We start from the raw sequence: 22,127 nt of genomic DNA, 5'->3' as shown, positions 1-22,127 counted from the left end.
TACATACACACACTTATACATACACACACACACACACACACACACACACTTATACATACACACACTTATACATACATACACACACACACACACACACACACACTTATATATACACACACACATCACACGCGTTCTCTCTCTCTTACACACAAACAAGCATACACTGTCCCTAGAACCTGGCAACTGTTACCTGGAGAACCAAAATCCTAGTCCAGTTACTGTTCATTTCAGCAGCCTAGATTTTAATGTTTTAATGTTCACTTAGACCACTGGATTATAGGGCACATTGATGTATAATCAAATGCACCTCATAACGTTTTTATTGAATCTCATAAAATCATGACAGTAGTCTTCCACCTGTTTTTTTTTTTTTTTTTAACACAGTGAATGATTCATGTAATTCACACAGTGAGCCCTCTCTTGCCCTCTCATATGTAAATATGGTCTGTTGCAGAACACTGTATAGAGCACAACAAACCTGCTAATGCACAGCTCCTGCTCCTGCCTCCCCCCTCTGTGTTTCATGATACCTCGTTGTTTGTGGCTAGTAAAACAAGTTTTATACCCATAGGTCAATAATCTGAACATGCTTTGCCTGCTCCTCTAGCGTGGGTCCCTACAGTTTAAAGGGTAATTAAACAAATTCGAGCAAAGTGATTAAAAATGAATGGCAGGGAGAGAGCTGTGAGGAGAAATAGTCCCTGTTTGGCCAGCCTCACAATTTAACAAGAAGCAGAGTCTATGGGCACAAAGGTGGAATCAGCCCCGGTTCCCCCCTCCCCCCCACTTCCCCGGATGCTTACTTCCATATATCTCGGCTTAGTTACACTTTTATTTTTAATTGTATGTGTTTTTAATCACATCAGCCCCGTTAAGCGGATTGATTTACTCTGTATTGGTAAATATGATCACGTGGAGCCCACAACCAATGGACGGAGAATGCAGTCTGCAAAATACTATGATTGTTCTCAGGGAGGGTATTACATACAGTTAAGAGTGTAACCTTTTATATGACTGAGAGGGGAGCTTAAAATGTCGTCAAGTGGCACCATAAGTAACTATTATGTGGATTCTATCATAGGACATGAGAACGAGGAGGTGTACGGCGCCAGATTCTCCCAGGGAGGTCACACAACGACCTCTAGGCCACCAGGTGTTGGGGAGACTTCGGATTTTTCTTCCTGCAGCTTTGCGTCAAAATCCAGCGTCTTCCCGGCGTCTTGGTCCACGGTGCACCCTCAGCCTTCTTCAGGAATGACTGGTATCTACCATCCCTACATGGGGCAGTCCCACCTAGCAGCAGAGAGCAGCAGATACACAGTGCGCTCCTGGCTGGAACCGATCTCCACTTCTGCCCCCGCTGCTGCCCCCACCTTCTCTGGATTCCACCCCAACGGGCGCAGCTACGGCATCAAGCCCGAGAGCACCCCAAAAAGAACGGAATGCTCCTCATTTGACTCCCAGGGGATCGGCCTTGCAGAGTACTCGTCGTGTAATTCCTTTGCAGAGAGTCCAGAAAAGCCACCACCTAAGGAGCCTGCAGCCAGCGAGGAAGCAGATAACGGTGATCTTAAAGAGGAGAAGCAGCAACAGCAGCAACCACCTCAACAGCCACAACCACCACCACCACCACCACCACCACCACAACAGCAACAACCAATTGACCCAAGTAAGTACAAATAAAGAGAGGGAGAGGAGAAATTGCTGTTTGATTTATAGCCCAAACCTGCAAGGCTCTAAATGTGCAAAACTGATAGTTTTACTAACCTATAAAACCGTCTAGACGCGTAGCATATAGCCCAAGCAAAGCAACAAGAGGCTATAAAATTATTCTATTACTCACATAACCACCTAAGATCAAGACATCATTGGCACTGTAAACACCCCGGGTGCATTAAGACTCCCTTTTATGATAATTCTTTAGAAGAAAGCGGTGTGAGTAGGGAATCCCGATTGGAAACGAATTTAACTGTAAATTCCAAAAGCTTTAAGCCCATCCACTCTCTCTCTCTCTGTTTCTCCCCCTACAGATAACCCTGCAGCAAACTGGATCCACGCTCGGTCCACCAGGAAGAAGAGGTGTCCCTATACAAAGTACCAGACCCTGGAGCTGGAGAAAGAATTCCTCTTCAATATGTACCTCACCCGGGATCGGCGCTACGAGGTAGCTCGAATTTTGAACCTCACCGAAAGACAGGTCAAAATCTGGTTCCAAAACAGGAGGATGAAAATGAAGAAAATGAACAAAGAAAAGGGCAATAAGGACCAATAATAGCGCTGGATAAACACTGAAATAATCTCTGTACTATTTGGAACTCTGAAATATATATATATATAGGTCCATTTTTTTTAAATAGATGTGAATGTCTTGTGCATTTTGGCAAACCTCCTTCGATGTCAGTGAGCTGCATTATTATTATTATTTTTATTATTGTTATTTTTGAACTGTTTTCGTTCGAATATTTTTTTTATTTTTGTTTTCGTGATTGCACGCTAGAATTTACAGGTAGGTATCGCTACATGTTTGAGGCGTTTTTAGGGATCGAAGTAGTATAGCTCAATGAATTAAGCTAGCAGTATTAGGTTGTTCTGCACTGGTTGAAGTCGGCGATAGAGTAAATAATAGCTCACATTCAAACCAATATTTCACGAATGAATATTCTCCATATCCTTCCGAAATGATGCAAAATGTCTGCATGTGATAGATCGCACTGATATGTATTGTATTGGTGCAGATAGCCGTATAGACATTAGATTGTTCTGCTTATAACGATTTAGAGTCCCAACAACGATTTATTTTGCTATTGTGTTATTTTATAATTCTCACCTTTTTATAACATTTAGTAGGTGATGTACAATAAAAAAATGCTAGAAATCTATGAAACGAGCCCCTCCATCTAGCATACCGTTTAGACATAAGGCCAAAATAATTAAGCGATACAGCTACCTAAAATAAGGAAATATTCCAGTTCAGTTCGCATTTTGGCGCCATACTGTACTAAAAATATACCAAATAAGGAATTTAGATTTAGAAACACAAGCTTATTAAATCTGGAATTTGAAACCGGATGGGGAAATATTTTCACCGGATTTAGGAACTTTCAGGGACACTGCACTGTTTAAATGGCTCCCACCAGCCAACCAATAATTCTCACGGTTCATCACAGAATGTGTAAAAAGTGACATTTTACAACTACTTTTCTACAAAGAGAACGTTCATTGCCAGAGACTGTTCCATCTCCCATCCGCACAGCTTTTATTGGTGCATTGGAAGGACTGAGTGGGCTTCCCACTGTTTTGTTTGTCTGTATTTTTTTTTGTACTTTCCACCTCCACAAATCCCAAATCAGGAGGTTGTGGGAGAGACTGTTACTATTTTTTTTCACGTTTATCCAAACTGAAAAAAAAGCCCTAAGTTATTATTTTTATAGTTTACATTTGTTTGTCACCGTTCATGACTTGTGTTTGGACAATCTGATATTATAATGGGAAAAAAATAAAGCATTTGTCCTTGTAAGGAAAGAAGGTGTTGTATCTGAGGCTACTTCACAGACAGTCACATACACGCATGCTATTTTTTTTAAACAGGAAGGACTAGGGTGCAATAAAGTCATTTGACCGACTAGACGTCTGGACTTAATGGTTTTATGGTGGACCATGGCGCTTTTTTCTTAAAAGCTTTCTTTTTTGGGGGGGTTGTGTCTCTTGAACACAAAATACCGAGAAACTTGGACTATTCTTCGCTCAGACCATAAAAGCACACATGTTCATGGATGGCACATCTAGGGAACACATGTCCACCCATACTCCACAGCACAGTGAGAGATAGACTTCAAACATTACAAATTCCACCCAAAACTGACCCCCCCCCCCTTGTATTGTGCTTTGGGTATTAGGTAGAGCTTCCAAATTCTACCTAATTTTTGACTTAAAATGAAGAGCAGAGCTCCGTTGTTGTATTTATACACAGTAGTATCCCTTTATAGTAAACTCCAAGGGACCAGGAAAGTATTTCACTATTGGTCATACATTGTATATTTATACAGAGTTTACTATATCCAGAAGGTTACTAGATCAGAGTTTACTATATCAGAGGTTACTGTAAAGAGAGATTTATATATATATATATATATATTTCGTTACAGTAACCTAAATGAATTAGTTTCTGGATTTCCTGTGCATTGTGAATTGGGTGTATATACCGTTTTCACTCATTGATAAGATGTTGGAGACAATGATGGCTGGGTTCAGTGGGCGTTCATTCTCTTCGCCCTCGTTTTGCACTACTTGCACTACCTACTTAGGTAGGTTATGAAGACAAATGGAGGCTTCTTACATAAAGCGCTCGCATATGGGTTGAAAACTCGCCTTTTAAATGTTCCGTAAATGACAAGGCTTGCAACGTTATTCCTATAATCCTGATACCAGCAATAACTTCAATTGCTGTGAAATAAACATTTATGGTAAGATAAACAAATTTATGGCTTGACCAAACCGCTGGCGGCCGCTAGGTAGCGCTCTTACTCCATTTGTCTCACAGCGTAGCCTGTCACGCTGTCTGTTCCTAAATGTCACTCTTCATAAAGCCTCACAGGCTGGGATGACATTAATCTTCTCTGCTCAGATACTTCATATTCACAAAATGAAAGAATTCCATAATAACGGGAAGATAAGATTCATTTACAATCCAGTATAGATAGAAAATGAAACAAACACAGGGGATTATTTTATCGTTACTCTTTCGATGCATCGTATTTTGTTACAGTGATCAGGGGAATCCTGTTATATCTTATTAGCAAGGAGCAATCAATAATTGGAAGCATACTTACCCGGATTATTAAGCTGATAATAGTCACAGGCGTTAGATTCACGTATACAATTCATATAAGATGTAGGGACAATTCATATAAAATGTAGGGGGAATTACGCATGCTGTGGATTATAAATAAATACATTCAGCGTGCGTTCTTAGCTTTAGTTTCTTTACATTCTTGAAGGCTTTAAAACAGCCAGATTTACCTACACGAGTTTTGTGTTTTTAGTTAGCCAATAAATGGTATCATGCTGATTTAAAACGTCTTGTTTTTAATAAAATAACCTTTATTGTTGTTATTTCGGTTGGGGTTTTAAAACGTTTATTTAAGTCTTTCTTTCTAAAGAGTAAAAGGTGTCTGAATCTGTGTCCTGCTTTAATACTAGAATTTTCTCAAGTTAAATGTAATTTATGTATAGTTCAGTTAACTCTTCCCCAGTGGAATTATTTATATGAAAAAAGCAGATTACAATGTGCTTTATCTCTAATAAGTAATTAAGTGATAGACAAGTGGTGTAATAATAATAATGACAGGACAACAGCTACAACAATAATAATAATTGCTATTATTATTGTTGTTGTTATTATGTCATATAATAGTTTTGTATAATGCATTATGTCTAACACTGCCTAGAAAAGGCAGATTTATCAAAATGAGTGCAAGAAAAAATTGGGGCAAAATAGGTGCAGATCAGTTGTAAAAGTGGAGCAGATACAACCCATCAGAATTATTCATTGGGACATCAGTGTTGGTCCTGTTTTCCTTGCATCGGATTTCATAAATATGCCCTTGGCATCCCTAGAAGCTAATTACTCTACCAGTATGTTTTTTGTTTTTGTTCCCCCCCCCCCCCCCCCCTTTCGCTATTTTTGCAGTGCCTTTATTTTTTTGTCAAAGTTGCATGACCACTCAGCCTACACAGGAGTCTGATTTTTTATGCTGGGTTCACAGTGGTCTGTTGCATAATACACATTATAATGAGTTTGAACTGCAATAGTAACTGGACATAGACTTTAATACAAAACCAGTATGCCAGTGAGTTAGAATAATGCGATCAGTTACAACGTAAGGCCTGGCTGGAACCCACTACAAATCGCAAAATGCTATCGCAATCGCTAGCGTTTTTATTCAGAGTTTTGTAAGCGCTTTTAGGAGCGAGTTTAAAAAGTGTAAGCTTTTTGCCAGCGATTGTGTAGCGATTTGCGATTAGCGGTTTTAATTCTGATTCGTCCTTTCAATGTATCAGAATTTTATTACAGTTTGCAATCGCACACAAATCGCAATATGTAGTGATTTATGAGTGATTTGCCAGCGCTTCAATACATTACATTGAAGCGCAAATGCTCCCAAAATGCTGCATGTCCTTCGATTGTGATTTTGCTAATCGCAATCGCTACTTTGGAATTTGTTTCATTTATTTACATTGGCAGAGCGTTTAAGGAAAGCGCTAGCGATTTAAAACGCTCCCTAAATGCTCAAAAAATCGCTCTAGTGGGTTCCAGCCCTTATACTGTGAACAGGCCCATAGAATTGTATGGGCAGTGAGTTGACTTGCAGAATTATTTTGCAACTCAACTGAGCACTGCAAACTAGCCCTTGCAGTGTCATTTTTCTGGCCTCTGATACAGCAACCCATTAATTCCTGCAGAGCCAGGGTGGAGGTGGGTGCTTGCCCAATACTAGCAGACACAGAGGAAGGCATCTGAGTCAATGCAAGGCTGGTCATGTGACCACAAAAGTAACATAGGAATAAAGATAAGCTGGAAATGAAATCATATTAAGGAGGAAAACAGACAATAGATGGGGATGGGGTGGGTGTGTGCTGGGATCCAGGAGCTCCTTATTAGTTGAGCACTGTGTTCAACTATAATGTGACCATAGCCAATACAATTTAGGTGAACACGCACGATGACTGGTAATTATCAAAAACATTTTCCTAATATGATGATTAGACCCTTCCAGGAAGCATAAGGTCGAATTAGCAAATCACGGCTTCTAACGGCTGATCTAGTTAATCAGAAGCAGCATTAGTAATTCTGTGATTTGCTAGTCCAGATACTGCCTCCTAAAGGACAGTAATTAGCGTATTATGAGAACTTTAACTGATATAGACACTAACCACCCTCAAGGTGCTCATGAAAATTACAATTTTTATTGGACAATGATTGGACAATCTTACTATATCTGTGTAATAGGAGGGTAAACTAAGTAGATATACTTTTAAGTACTACTTTAGGTAGTCCCTCCGGTTGCACAGATGTGGAAAGATTTTTCAGACTAGGTTCACACTAGGACGTTGCGTTGTAAAGATGCAACGCAACATTACAACGCAATGCAACAAAAAATTGGTAATGCACACTAACGCTGTGCTGCAGTCGCATAAAGTAAGTACAGCAAAGCATACAGGCAATGAAAAGTATGTTTCCCTGTACCTGATATTGTGTGCGTTTAGAGGTAATGCATTGCAGCAGTGCGTTACCATAACGCTGCACGTTATAATGCAATGCTAACGTCGCACTGTGAATGTCCCATAGAGTTTTAATTGCAGTGCGGTGAGCTGTGTTATAAGACTTTATAATGCATCTCCACAACATCTCATTGTGAACCTAGCTTTAATCAGGGCTTGTTCACACCTAGGGCATTTTTTTTGGAGCGCCAGCAATCTTTAAAAACGTCCATAAATTGCTAGTGCAATGATTCCTTATGGGACAGTTGATATCAGCACGTTTCATGCGCTTTCCGCTCAGCAAAGCGCTGCATGTACCATGCAATGGAAGGTATAAGAAAAGCGCAAAACGCTCACAAATCGCTTTATCCGGTGATTGCGTTCACACTTGCATGAATACATACATTGTATTTATTCATTTTTGGGTGAAAGTGTTCACTTCATGACTGATGTCAGGAAGTGAAAAAACGGAATCGCTCTGCAAACGCGCTTTGTACAAAATCGTAGCACGCAGTGGAGCGCTGGTAGGGGGGGGGGAAAGAGCAAAAAACCCCAAAAACTGCTGGCGTCAGCAATTGCGATTTCAGGCAGCTGTCGCACAAGCAGGAGTGCTGGGATCACCTGGGAACTCCAGGACATGTGGTAGTGAGGGGATTGTAGAGCTGTAAAAGTGCCCATACATTACCCAATTTTCCTGTTCAAGTTGGATCAGATTGGGGAAGAATTAATTATTTTCCATTCTGCTCGATTGATGGAAATTGGCAGCTATCTGGTCGAATCTACTAATTTACTTGATTGGACAAGATGTAAAATATCAGTTGATCGTAAAATAATTGGCTACTGTTCACATTGATTTCGATTGACTTTGGTTTCAGAGCATGGAGGCACAACATTGTTCAGATCAAATAGTGAAGGAAAATCACATACGCTCTCACGTGTAGTGTGTGGGCCACTAGTCGATCAACCACACTGTAGTTGATTGCGCAATAAAGTCAATTGCATAATCGCTCAATAGAAAGTTGACTAGATATGGGTACCATTATCAAGCTTTTAGTACAGGTTGAAAGGAATAAATGCTGTAATTGAATTCCACCTGGTCTGTTTTCCTGATAGTTCTCAGCTGATGACATCTTTGGAGTACCTGTCATGATATTGTTGCCGAGAAAAAGCTTACCTTAAAGTCGACAGCTACTGCACACCCTGATCGCACTCCCATGGCCGGGAGAGCTCTGCACATGCACAGCAGTGATTTTCACGCACTGCACATGCGCATAATGCTTCCGGCATTGGGAGCGCGATCAGTGTGCGCAGGGACGCGCATGTGCAGTAGCCGGCGACTAGCAGCGACGGGACCAGCTTTACAGGGGTCGCCGCTGCTTACCAGAGGGAATCAGGAAGATGTTGTGGGCACAGGAAAACTCCAGCAAGATGCCCCGGTAAGCTAAATTAATTTTTTTTCTCCCTTAAATATTCCTTTAAATGCTAATTTATATCAGGTAGTCAGCCCCCTTAAGAGCCTGCTGGAAGCAAATTGTGTAAGTAATTAAGCTGGGCACAGGGTGAGCCAAATGACGGCTTAACCTGCTGCTGCTCAAATCCCCGGCGGCCCAAAATATGATTCCCCCTCCAAGGGAAGATGTAATTCGGGGGTCAGTGATTGCCGGCAGGGCTGGGCTGAGGCAGAGGCGAGAGAGGCTCCAGCCTCAGGGCGCAGTGTAGTATGGGGCGCACAACTCACTCAACTATTATTCCGCTATTGTGTTTGAAGCAAAGAGAAATAAGAAAAGGGGATACATGGCAGTGACTGCAAGCCAGATAACTAGAGATTAAGGTGTTGGGGACCCTGGGAAGCCTCTTAGTCTAATGGCCCATACTCACGGGCAACTTTTTGGCATGTCGTGCGCGACATGCCGGCGACAGCTCGTCGCCAGGTCCCTCCGCATACACACGGCGGAGGGACCTGGCAACTGATGCGGCGGAAGCTGTCGCTGTTGTCCCTCCCCCCGACGGAAGCGCCATCTATTTGCAATTATGTTGCTGTCGCTAGTCCGCGTACTCACGCGGACTAGCGACAGTTGCGGCGGAGTTGCGGCGGTGACTGTTACCAGGCGATTGACCGCGCCAATCGCCTGGCGACATCAGCGACGGGCGACAGTTCGGGGGGCGCGCCCGTGCAACGCCGCATACTCACGGGCGACCTGTCGCCGCAACACGCACGCGCCGCATGTTGCGGCGACAATTGTAGCCCGTGAGTATGGGCCATAACAGCAATCAGTGTGTGATAGCTGGAGTGGGAGGATGGGAAAGCGCACTTTGGTGTCTCAGTCTTGTGTGGTGGAGGACCTTGTCCTGGCTCTGATTGCCATTACCCCGAATTTCCCTTATGCGCCCCGCGCACTGTAGCATTACTGTTATGTCAGAGCCTAGTTTTAGTGCTCGGCGCTGAGCACTGTGTGAAACCCCCTGCTTCGCATAGATTGGTATGGGCAGTGAGCTGACATGCAGAATTGTTCTGCAATGCAACTGACCACTGTGAACAGGGCCTGAATCTTTATTTCAAAAAAGCTAATCCAGACAGCGTGTAGGCTCATTACTAAATTAGGAGTGATGTGTACGCTGATATGCCTGTGTCCAGATTTGCATTTCGAAGTAAATCTAATTTAATCTTCAGTGAGCAGACCTTTCTTCCTGAAATAGCTTATTGGTTTGACAAGAACTGGATCCAGCTCCTGGATGATTAAAGAGTGGTGAGCAGTGTAGGGGATACAAAGGTAGTGATGCACCAGGGCCCCTGGATCCGAGCGGTCTGTATGAGGCCTTCTTCCAGTTGCTAAATTCGCATTATTGCTGCTGTCATGGTAATGAGCACCTCTTTTGGTGCTTTTAGGCTGGTTTCACAGTGGGACGTTAAAGTCCCACGTTACAGCAGCCAGTAACCCAGCCTAACTCACAGCAAGGATAAATCAATGGGCTGTTCACAGTGCCCACGTTGCGTTACATAGTAACGCAGCATGTTTAAACAAAGTGCTACATGCTGTACGTTATACTGGGCTAAGCCACGTTTGACTGTTTGCACATGCTCAGTAATGTTGGAGGAGGAGGTCTCCCCTCCTCCTCCGCAGCCAACCACATGGCTAATTAATATTCACTGCACTGAGGAGACTCCTGGTAGGACTGTAGTGTTGTCCGGATCATGAACGAATCGTTCATTTGATCCGGATCTTTTTTGTGAGTGGAATCATTCGGATCATCACAATGAAATATTCGGTTCACAGTGGATGTCTGTCTGGAAGAAACAGGAACATACAGAATGTACAGTGCAGGGAAAGTCCTGTCCTGCTAGTCATTTCACCCTCAGTTTGCTTCCCTAGTAAAATGATTGAAATGATTCGGTTTAAAGATCCGGATCTTTTTAATGATCAGATTCAAATGATCCGAATCCTTAAAAAGATCCGGACTTCCTATCACTAACCTGGAGCGGCTGCTTTGAGAGCTGCAAAACGCGGCTCAATCTGACGTCCAACTTCAAAACCACCATACGTTACGTTAGTGGCACGTTATGCGATTATAACGTCCCCTAAAACGCAACGTCTTGGTGGGAAAGTAGCCTAAAATAGTGGCAATCATTAACAAACTACTCGTTTCCCCTTCTTCCACCTCCCTCACACAGTGGCGGTTCTTGGAAAGTTGGTCTGGCGGTCTGTGTCATGTGATTATTATACTTACACTGCTGGGGTGAGGGAGGAGGACAGTGTAATGCTGGATCCACACCATACAATTTTTTCGGCAGATTTATCTGCCAGATCGATTATTTCCAGCGTGTCCGATCTGAGAATCGATCGATTTTTTTTTGAGATTTTCTGACCAATTTCCATTCATTACTACGGAAATTAGTCAGAAAATTGCTCAAAAATCGATCCAATCTCAGATTGGGCATGCTGGAAATAATTGATCTGGCATGTAAACCTGCCGAAAAATTGTATGGTGTGGATCCAGCATGAGATTTGTACTGTGGACTCTGGCTCTGTATCTATGCCACTGCTTGCAGGACTTCCTTTCAACACTCAATAAAACTTGCATTGGTTGGGCTGGGCAATGAAGGGTGTAAACAATAGCCACCCAGAGACCGCAGTGGAGAACAATGGCTGTACTGAGATATTAGAGATCAATATTCTAGACTATAGGAAAGAAGATAATTGCACCAATTGGTGACGATGGATCAGCAGCAGGAGATGATGATAACTGTAGTAAGCATGTTTACTTACAATGTTAATAAATTAGATAAATACATAAATCAATACATAATTGTAATTTTAGAGTGCAGAACTTTAAATATTGTTACTGCTGTGTAATAGACCTTTTTATGGCCTCAGGCCTGGAACTCACTGAAATCAGCAAACGCAAAACGCAACCGCTAGCGTTTTGTCTGAGCGGTTTGCAAGCGGATTCATGCGCATTTTTCGTCGTGTTTTGCAACATTGTATTTTTTTGCCCAGCTGGTGCGTAGCGTTTTGCGTTTTGCGTTTTTGTCCTGATTGGTCCTGTGAATTATTTTTCATTTTGTTACAGTGTGCTGAACCGCAAAACGCTAGCAAAACCGCTCAGTTTAGGTTTTGCTGAGCGTTTCCGCTAGCGTTTCAATACTTTACATTGAAGCGCTAACGCTCCCAAAATGCTGCACGTCCTGCGTTTGCGTTTCTGAGAAACGCAAATGCTCCTGTGGAAGTTGCCCCATCCATTAACATTAGCCCAGCGTTTTGGCAAACTGCTAGCGTATCGCAGTGCTGCCAAAACGCTGCCAAAAATAGCTCCTGTGGGTTCCAGCCCTTAGGGTTGCTTTTATAGGTATAATAAAGGGGATCTCCATGAAAAAAACAGAACAATGTATCTTTTTTGGAATAATCCCGGGTAGGGCTGAGCCGAGGCAGAGGCTGGGGAGGCACCAGTCTCTGGGCGCTCATCTGGCTATCTATACTGGGGGGAGAGGCAACCTAATACTGAGGGGCACAGCTGGCTATCTATACTAGGGGGAAGGCTACCTAACACTGGTACACACAGTTGACTAAACGGGTGTGGGGGGTTTGACTCTTCTCCTTTAGTGTTGAAGAACCTTGTCCCAGCCTGGTCCCAGGCCTATACATGAGTATCCTCTACCAATGGATATGAAGTGATAATATTTTTGTATACTTACTATAGTGACCTGCTGATGACTCTGGCTGCCGCAACACCCTGATGAATGACCATAAAATAATAGCCCTAGAAACTGTCTTTCCTTTCAGTGCCCCACCCTCTCCACACAGCATAAGAAGACATGAGAAGAACAGCATATCATTAGCAGGGCCGGTTTAAGCAACAATGGGGCCCCGTGGCAAAATAAACCTGGGGGGCCCCCCCAACAGATACCCCGAAACAAATATCGGCATTAAGGGACCTTTTTTGCAGGTGGTATAGTCAGGGTGTGAAGCCCCAATCGGTCGGAGCTCCACATTCTGGCTATCCCAGCCTGCATGGGGGACAAGGGGTTAAAAAGTTTCAGGAGGGGGGACCCCACATAATTAAAAAAAAAAAATTCCCACCCTCTAAACATAAAAAAAAATTGGGAAAATAGGAAAAAATGCCAGGGATCTTCATACAGCCATATTGCGGCTGTATAGCGATCCCTGGCCAAAGCGCTGCGGCTGCGTATGGACCCCCTGGAAACCCCGTCAGGAAATTTATTGCTCTTTCTTTTGATGCCTGTAAAATTACACTACCGTTAGGGTTGCTACTAAAAGTGACATTTACCGCATTTAAGTATACTTTTTTCCTTCGAAACTTTAAAATCGATTTTCTCAAAAACTATAAGGTCTTTTTGAAACATTTTTTTACTCTTATTCCCAATGACCTCCTTAACATATCAGTCAGCGGGTTTTTAAATGTGTATTTTTTTTCCTTTTAAACTTTAAAATCGATTTTCTCAAAAACTATAAGGTCGATTTGAAAATTGTTTTTTCCTCATGTAGCCACTGGGGGCCCCTACAAGCTCTGGGGCCCTGGGGCAATTGCACCCTTTGCCTCTTGGTAGCGCCGCCCTGATCATTAGTGGGTGGAGTCTGCAAAGTTCAGACCCCCCCCCTCCACTTTCCTCAAACTGTATCAATTGTCCCTTCCTCAAGTACTACAGCCACCAGCAGCCACATATTTCTACCAAGGAACATTTGAAATGAGCAACTTTCAAAATACAGATGACTGATTTATTCTTTATATAGTTTCTCTGACACTTAACTCTCAGCTCATGAAATGCTGATGAAGGGTTAGGGGAATTCTGCTTTCAACTTAATTTTAAAGTAGCATGAGTTAAAGTGAACCCGAGTTGAAAATAAACTGGTGAGATAAACAATTGTATTTACAATACAATACAATAACATTATCCTCCTATTCCTCAAAATGACATTTTTTGGATATCCCATGGTTTTATTTTATATTTAGACATTTACAAACTAGATTGAATGTTTTGTTGCCTCTGCTCAGTGCAAGCCTAATAAGTGTCCCAGAGTTAGAAAAAGGTCAATAGTTCATGTATTTTATCTCCCTCTGCTCTCAGAAGTTGCATTCTGCCAGGAAAACTTTTATGGCTGTCATTTTCTTATCAGTGAGGTTTACTATATTCTGACAAACCACCAACAAGACAGAGGCTGCCACTTCCATACCTTGAATTGAACTCTTTCAGGCAGCAAAATAAAACAAGTAAAACAGCCTGGTTATTTATTTATTTATTTATTGTATTTATAAAGCGCCAACATATTACGCAGCGCTGAATTATTAATATGTTTTGCACTGTCAATACATATGTTTATCTCATCGTGTCACATGTCACCTCGGGAACACTTTAAGGAGAGGAAAAGAGCGGAGTTTCATTCAATTCAGAAGATAACTTAAAAGGCCTCCGGAGTCCAATTCTTCACTGCTTTACTACAGGCTGAAGCCATGGCACCGGAAGTGACGTTACCTGAGCCTGTAACTAAAGTGAGTGAAAGCTCAGATGACCAAATATTCAGAGACCTGCTGCATTGTTGTGGAGTATGAGATCAGACACTGGAAACTGTATGGTCCATTATTACACTAAATATACTGATTGACAAAGAAGGGTCATTTACTTGTCCATGCCTTACCTTATAGTGTAGGTTCACTGTACCTTTCCACATGTGTGAAGCAAGAACCCAATTTACCTCGAGAACAGTCATGGGAAATAGTACGTTCACTTGCATGGAAATTTTCCAACATATTTAACCACTTGAGGCAGGGGCATAACTGCAGAATTTCAGAGTGCCCCCCTCCCCCAGCTAGATATAGTGTGGGCAGCGGCGGGCAGATACATACCTTCTTCCGTGTGTTCCATCGCAGACTCCTCGCTCTAGCGGCTGACGTCACTTTCGGAAGTGACGTCACTTCCGGAAGTGACATCAGCCGCTAGAGCGAGGAGTCTGCGGTGGATCGCACGGAAGAAGGTATGTATCTGCCCGCCGCTGCACGCTGCCCACACTATATCTAGCTGGAGGGGAGCGCAGAGGGGAGAGCCTCGAGGTGAGGGAGAGGGGGGGAACTTCCCCTCTCCCCGCCGACTGTGGCCAAGGCTTTCCCCTCATGCTGCCACCCCTCCAGCCCCCACAAAACGGCCCCGAGCGGGCCCCGAGCGGGCCCCGGGCCCCCCCCCCGCAGTAGCATGGGCTGCAGGACCTATTGTTACGCCACTGACTTGAGGACCACAGTGGAACCCCCCCCCCCCCCCCCCTCCTAAAGACCAGGCACATTTTTGTGAAAATGGCCACTGCAGCTTTAAGGCCAAGCTGCAGGGCCACACAACACAGCACACAAGTGATTCCCCCCTCCTTTTCTCCCCACCAACAGGGCTCTCTGTGGGTGGGGTCAGATCGCCCCCCCCCCCCCCCCTGGATGTTTATTTGTTTATTTCCTGCAAATCCCAGCCCCTGGACTTGACGCCAATTGGTGTTAGGCGGTCATGGTGCTGCCGCCGCGACCACGCCCATTGGCGTGGGACGGTCTTTGAGTAGTTAAACATATCAGGGAGGGATCAGATTTGCATCTGCAGAAAATCGCAGACCATACCCCGCAAGTGCAAGCATTTTCCTGCATAACTGTGCCATTTGCAGAGTGTTAGGATCACAGGTTTAACCCCCATCCCCACTGACTAGGCTATTTTTTACAGATTAGGTTACTGCAGCTGTAAGGGTTCGCTGCAGGGCTGTACAACACAGCACACAAGTGATCCCCCCCCTCTTTCTGCCCACCAACTGAGCTTTCTGTTGGTGGTCTCTGATCGCTGCTGCTCTGTTTTTTTATTTTTTACTTGTTTTTTTTTTTAAATAAATTTGTCTATTTTTTTTCTTCCCCCCGCCAGCCAATCACCGCGATCAACTGTCATAGGCATCAGCCTATAAGAGCCGATCTCTGCTGTTCCTCTGTAGGGGACAGCCGAGTGACATGGCTGTCCCCTGTACAGTGCTGCCTTAGATCACAGCGTTGTACATTGTAAATACACAGCGGTTTTCCCATCTTAACGGTCTCCAAGCAGCGCAATCTCCTGCAAAACACGCCCCCAGGACTTCACGCCAATTAACATGGAGCGGTTGGCAAGTAGTTTTTTATGAGGGTTTTTTTTTTTTTACTGAAGCTATTGATTTATATTGAAAACTGCATGTGTTGTTTGCAAATGAGTTCAGGTTGTATCTCTTTTTAACGCTATGCGGAATCGCATATGTCTCTGTGAAACACAGCAGCACCATGGACTATCATTATATGCGATTCTGCATGCGTTTTTTTTCTCTGCGGTAAAGTGATTTGCTCAAGTGTGACCTCTGCCTCAGTAAGCGGTATTCATTTACACAGTATGGATCAACATGATATAGTACAGCAAATATGCAATATTTACAATTTGTAGTCCAAGAAGGTATATACATCCTACACTATATCCTAGATAAATATTATTAGAATCAGATGCCACAAATCTGGTATAGATAGTAAAATTATTATTATTATTATGTGTTCACATAGAGCTAGCACATTTTCTGCACTGCTTTGGATAGTACATTGAACAATCTGTGTCGCTAATTGTTTCTTAAGGGGCCCATACACTTACCGATTTTCCCACCGATATACAGCCGATTCGATCACTGTGATCGAATTGGCTGTGAAATCGTCGCACAAACGCTGACCGAACGATCGATTTCCGTCCAAAATCGATTGTTCCCGACGATTCCCGTCGTTCCGTCCGTCCGGCGCGAGTCCCCGGTCTCTCCACTGTCTCTTCTCCGCTGGGTTCCGGCTGGCTACTTCCTGTCCCGGCAGGAAGTTTAAACAGTAGAGCGCCCTCTACTGTTTAAACTTCCCCGGACAGAAAGAAGTGAAGCCAGACAGTCCGAAACCCGGAGCCCAGCGTGGAAAAGAAGACAGCGGAGACTGGGGGGACTCGCGCCAGCCGGATCAGGTAATGTATGCGGGCAGCAGCGGCAGCTTCACAGATTGTGATCGGTTTCAGGCTGAAGTTGATTCACCGTCTGTTTGCAGTAAAGGCAGCCATCAGATTCGATCAGAGAGGGATCTATCTGTTGGTCGATCTGATGGCAAATCGACCAGTGTATGGCCACCCGGATTCTTTATCTATTCTTATATAAAAAGTTAGTAAATCTGCCTGTATGGTTTGGGATGTGGGAGGAAACCTTTGCATACACAAGAGGAACGTACAAACACCTTGCATATAGTATAGTGTATGGGATGGAATTTGAACCTAGGACCCCAGCACTGCAAGCCAAGTGCTAGACATTTTGTAAAGAAGAGATTTAAAACATTGAATAATCAACCACCTTAAAAAAAGTGCCTTCTTGCCGCAGACCATCCATTCTAGCAAGTTTAACCTAAGAGCAGAACAAAAGAGTATAAAAAATGTCTCTAAGAACCCCCATGAATTAGGTCATATGACCTATATTCCTCATTATTGATGTCAAAGTACATCAGTCTACCATTAGAATAAAAGCTGCACAAATTATATCTATGCCCACTCAAACGTGAACTTGAAGCCGGGGAGAAAAAAAATTCTTACCTATGTAGAGGGAAGGCTTTGGATCCCATAGAACCTTCCTAGTTCTTGCTCTATCCTATTGCTCCATTGCTGTCTCTCGTTGAAGCTATTCGACTTGTGGGTTGAATACCTCTTCAGCACTTCAGCACTCCTTGAGCAGGCTTTGTAAGTACTCGCTTCCCCAAGTACTTCTGAAGATGAGCAGATCTGTACTGCGCACGCGCAAGTCCAGGCTAGGCATGCACAGTACGGATGCACTACTCTGCAGAAGCAATTGGGGATGAGACTTCTGAGGCCTTCTCAAGGAGTGCTAAAGACGTATTCAACCTGCAGGTCGCATAGAATTACAGCCCATCTCCACTAAAACTGCAGCTTTTTCCTGCATGCGTATTTGGATGTGGAATTGCAGCCTATTGAAATCAGTAGGTGGCACCTGATTCACTTGTGAGGGAAAAACAAATGCTGCCTGCTGCAGTTTTCTGCACAATACATCCAAATCCCCATAGCTGTACATGCACAGCTATGGCAATATGGATGCAAATTCACATCAGCACAAGAAACGGACGCAGCACCCATTGTGGAAACCCATCTGTAGCCTTTTTTTTTTCCTGCTGAAAACCACGGATACAGAAATTTTCTCAATGGTGCATTTCAAATGCAATGCTATTGACTTGCATTAGATGTGTGGCAAATATAAATTCTCAAAGACGGAAATCGAAAACACAAATTGTATCATGTGTGAAAGGAGCCTAAGATACCTACAGGAGGGGATCTGCCCATTAACGACAAAGGGGACAGAGACGGCAAGAGACAGAGGATCTAACCCTTCCTCCAAAATGTTTTGCTCTCAGTATCAGGACTTGGAAGAATTAATTTCCTGTCACAGTGAAAATTTGTAACGGAAAATCTCATTGTAAGTGACAAGAACTGCTGTACGTCAACAATTAAAAGAAAAAGATAACTGACAGTTGTTTTAACTGTTTAATATTATCCCCCTTCATCTTTGTGTTTACCATTTATCTGCATCAGTGTTTTACTTCAGCTAACATATGGAAATACGCCTGAAGAAGGGGACTAGAAGAGAAAGCTTGCATCAATATTATCCCCCTTCCTCCAAAAAAAAGGAAGTTTTAAAGCTGGCCTGTGATGGTTTGCTACATTATCAACTGGTGGTATGCCTGCATGCTCTGCTACCTCACCACCATGCTTGCACCATATCCTTTTAAAATGGCAGCTCCTATATGTTAATAGGACGTTAGGTCTGATCAAAATCCACTGGGGTTTTGAAAAGGCCTGTGAAAAAAATTGGTTGCTTTGTTACTTGTTTAAAGATGCTTACCCACATCTAATCTTTATTGCCAATACTATATATATATATCTATATCTATATATATATATCTATATATATATATATCTATACATATACATATCTATATATATCTATCTATCTATATATATATATATATATATATATATATATATATATATATATATATATATATATATATATATATATAATTTATATGCATTTATCTAAGTATTAATACTGTTTAAGTATTAATACTTGCGCGTGGCACGTGTCACTTGCCAAGTGTCACTTGGCACGTGTCACTTGGCACGTGTCACGTGGCACTTGCCAAGTGACACGTGCCAAGTGCCATGTGACACGTGCCAAGTGCCACGTGACACGTGCTGTGTGCCACATGACGCGTCCCAAGTGCCACGGGACAAGTGACACGTGGCAAGCGCCGAGTGACAGTCAGACAGCAGAGAAGAAGACACTAGTGCACACTAACTGTCACACTGGCACTGCTCACAGCACAGCAGTTCTGTAGAAAGCTAACACAGCAGTACTACTACTCTAACAACTACTAGCACTGACTGCAGTACTACAGTACTAACTGCACAATAACACAGTAATCATATCCCCTAATCCCTAACCTAACTAACCTATACTGTAGCTAGCTAAGGCTAAGGGCTCTTTCACATTAGGGCAGACTTTCTGCATTAACGCAAAAGGAAGCCGTTTGCGTTAACCAAGGTAAGATGAAAGTCCATAGACTTTCATTTTACCTTTCACACTCGACGCTGCGTTTCGATGCGTTGCGGTTCCGACGCACCCGGGCGCAGTTTTTCCTCCAACGCACCCGCGAGCCGGCGTTTTCCGTCGGGTTTAATTACCAGCTACCGCCGCTTATTGCGTCGCACCGCAGATACCCGACGACACGCCGCAGGCAGACAACGCTTGCAGGAGAACGGCTCCTGTTCGCGTTGTCTGATGTGAAAGAGCCCTAATAGCTGGCCAGCAGGCAGCAGCTGGCCTGGTCTGTGCACAGCACACACACAGACACATGGCAACTGCCTGCAGCACACACTCTGACTGTCACGCAATGACATCAAGCTAATTAATGATTTAACAATAGTGTAGTGATAGAGAAGGGGTTAATCACTGAACAGCTTTCGGTTTATCACTGTGTACAGCCCTTGCTAGGCCAGCAGCACTGCAGCACACACTCTGACTGTCACACAATGACATCAAGCTAATTAACAATTTAACAACAGTGTAGTGATAGTGAAGGGGTTAATCACTGAACAGCTTTAGGTTTATAACTGTGTACAGCCCTTGCTAGGCCAGCAGCACTGGAGCATGTCTCTCAGTGAGCATTCAGCAAGCTAGGACAATATGTCTCATCATGGCAGCCCTCCTTATTATACAGGGGGGCTTGCCAGTGTTCATTTCTGTGATTGGGTGCCACAGTTTAGGCTGGGAGCCCTCTGATTGGCTCAATAAGGTCAGGTGGGGCTGGCCAGGGTTCCCTTCTGTGATTGGTTGCTAGGGCTTCTGCTAAGAGCCCTCTGATTGGCTCCAGATTGTCATCTCCTTAGTTACAGTATTTCGGATCCGGATATCCACGTTATGTGCCCAAATATCCGCAGATAGCTATCCGGATTTGGGCCCAGGTATCCGGAATCCGAATCCGGTCGGATAGCTGAAAAAAGTTTGGATATCCGGGTTACCCGGAAATCCGGAATCCTGATGAGCAGCACTGGTCACAGGTCCACAGCTGCATCATACCATTGAACTGTGTCCCAAAAACTGTCATGGGACTTGAGTAATTGATTCTTTAGCACTGGGCAATTGGAGGTGGGGTTGCTCTGTTAATATTATGAAAACCTACCTAACACTCATTTAAACACTTCTGTGAATGGACTTTTTTTTTCTCAGCCTGTGTACTGTCTGTACACCATGTCCCTGGTCTATATAAGATGGTACTTAAGGTTCTAAGGTTGCATACGTTTTTAAACTCAACTTTGTTCAGAACTGTGCAAGGTGTACATCGAGAATCCATGAAACCATCAAAACTTTCCAGATATGATCTTTGAAGTGAAACTATAGCCCTGAGTTTTTTAAGAACCTATTGTGTTGCTATCTTTGCCCTTGTTGAGAAGACATAATATCCCCTCCCGTTTTGGTCACAGGTGCCTCACAGAGGTTTCTCCATTGCCAAATGAGCAAATAACACTTGATTGTAGCTGAAATAAGAAAAAAGTTTTTATGTTGTCTTTGTTTTCACTTCACTAAGAAGAGAAAACAAAGGCAAATCATGTGACCAAAAATGTACAAAGCGAGAAACTGCTAACAGGCATTATACCCTCTCAGCCTTCATCAAGAACTGAAATCCCTCCTAACAAACGTCACGCTGTACTCACCAAAGCCCCCCTTGCCCCCATACTCACCCACAGCAGTCTACTTCAAAGTTACATGTCACTGTCAGGCAGCCACAATTTTCAGCCCTCCCCCCCCCACTGCATATTGAAGCTCAGCCTCCTACCTTTCAATATATAACAGGTTAGTGACCTTAATAGCAATGTCTTCCCTATGGCTGGTGGCTAAGGGAAGGATGATTGCCATGATCTCCACATTCTCTAGCAGCAAAGTCAGTAGGAGACTGCCATGGCCCACCTCCAGGAAACTCCAAATGTGACATTTTTATTGGTGGGTATGCGGGTGGGGATAAAGTTTGGGAAAGATTCTTGTGGTGGTTGAAAAGGGTGAGAGGGAAGGAGAAATAAAAACAGTAGAAAGAGTGGTCAAATCACCAGAACTCAAGGACATCCCAAATCTGACTTCTCCCAAGTCTTTGTGCAACCTTCCTATGGCACAAATATGAGTGCTCTGACCATGTACCTTCTGAATGAAGTCAAGTGCAGAAATCCATATCATTTGTCCATCGGGGTGAAAAAATAATAGTGGTTTCCAACCTATTTGACTAATTCTTAATCAGCATAATTGGTCCTCCGATGTCTTTGGATAACCTACATACATGAGAATGTTGGCCAAAAGAAGCTCAGTCAGGCTACTGTTATCCTATATCTGTAGGGGTACCTTGTTAGCCAACTTTAGATATTCTTTGGATAAAGCTACCAACACATATTATGTGATGAGAAATGAGGTTGTGGGACATATCTTCAGATTGCTCTGGCAACTGTTATGTGGTCACTAGTGGCATTAAGTGGTTGATGTCTCAAATGGTTGGTAGGCAGGTTAAACAAAAACTGTGAAATGAGCAACAGGAGAGGTGAGTACCTCCATATAAAGGGACTCACAGACTTTTATGTGTAGATGAGATGCCAGCAAGCACCTTTGGATGGCCTGACATCTGTGGAGGTACCCACAGATATTGCAGACTGCCGGGTCCAGATTTACATCACATGAGCCTATAGGCACAGATCTCCTGGCACCTTAGACTTTGCATTCCCTTTGCTAGCGTAGGTAGCTACAGGTGCCATT

At 43.4% G+C, this 22,127-nt stretch overlaps 2 protein-coding genes across 6 annotated transcripts in view; both read left to right on the top strand.

Moving 5' to 3' along the window:
* The window catches only part of HOXD3 (homeobox D3), a 328,853-nt gene that overhangs the window by 235,486 nt on the left and 71,240 nt on the right, over positions 1–22,127 (top strand). The gene's annotated exons all lie outside the window — the stretch shown is intronic.
* HOXD9 (homeobox D9) lies at positions 1,027–2,384 on the top strand. Its single transcript, XM_068247012.1, has 2 exons — positions 1,027–1,669; positions 2,031–2,384. The coding sequence occupies exons 1-2, from the start codon at positions 1,033–1,035 to the stop codon at positions 2,270–2,272; spliced, it is 879 nt and encodes a 292-aa protein (XP_068103113.1). The 5' UTR covers positions 1,027–1,032; the 3' UTR covers positions 2,273–2,384.

Source organism: Hyperolius riggenbachi, chromosome 7, assembly GCF_040937935.1.
Source record: "Hyperolius riggenbachi isolate aHypRig1 chromosome 7, aHypRig1.pri, whole genome shotgun sequence".
NCBI lineage: Eukaryota > Metazoa > Chordata > Amphibia > Anura > Hyperoliidae > Hyperolius > Hyperolius riggenbachi.
Note: the sequence above shows the minus strand (reverse complement) of the source record. Positions and strands in the feature narration are given on the sequence as shown.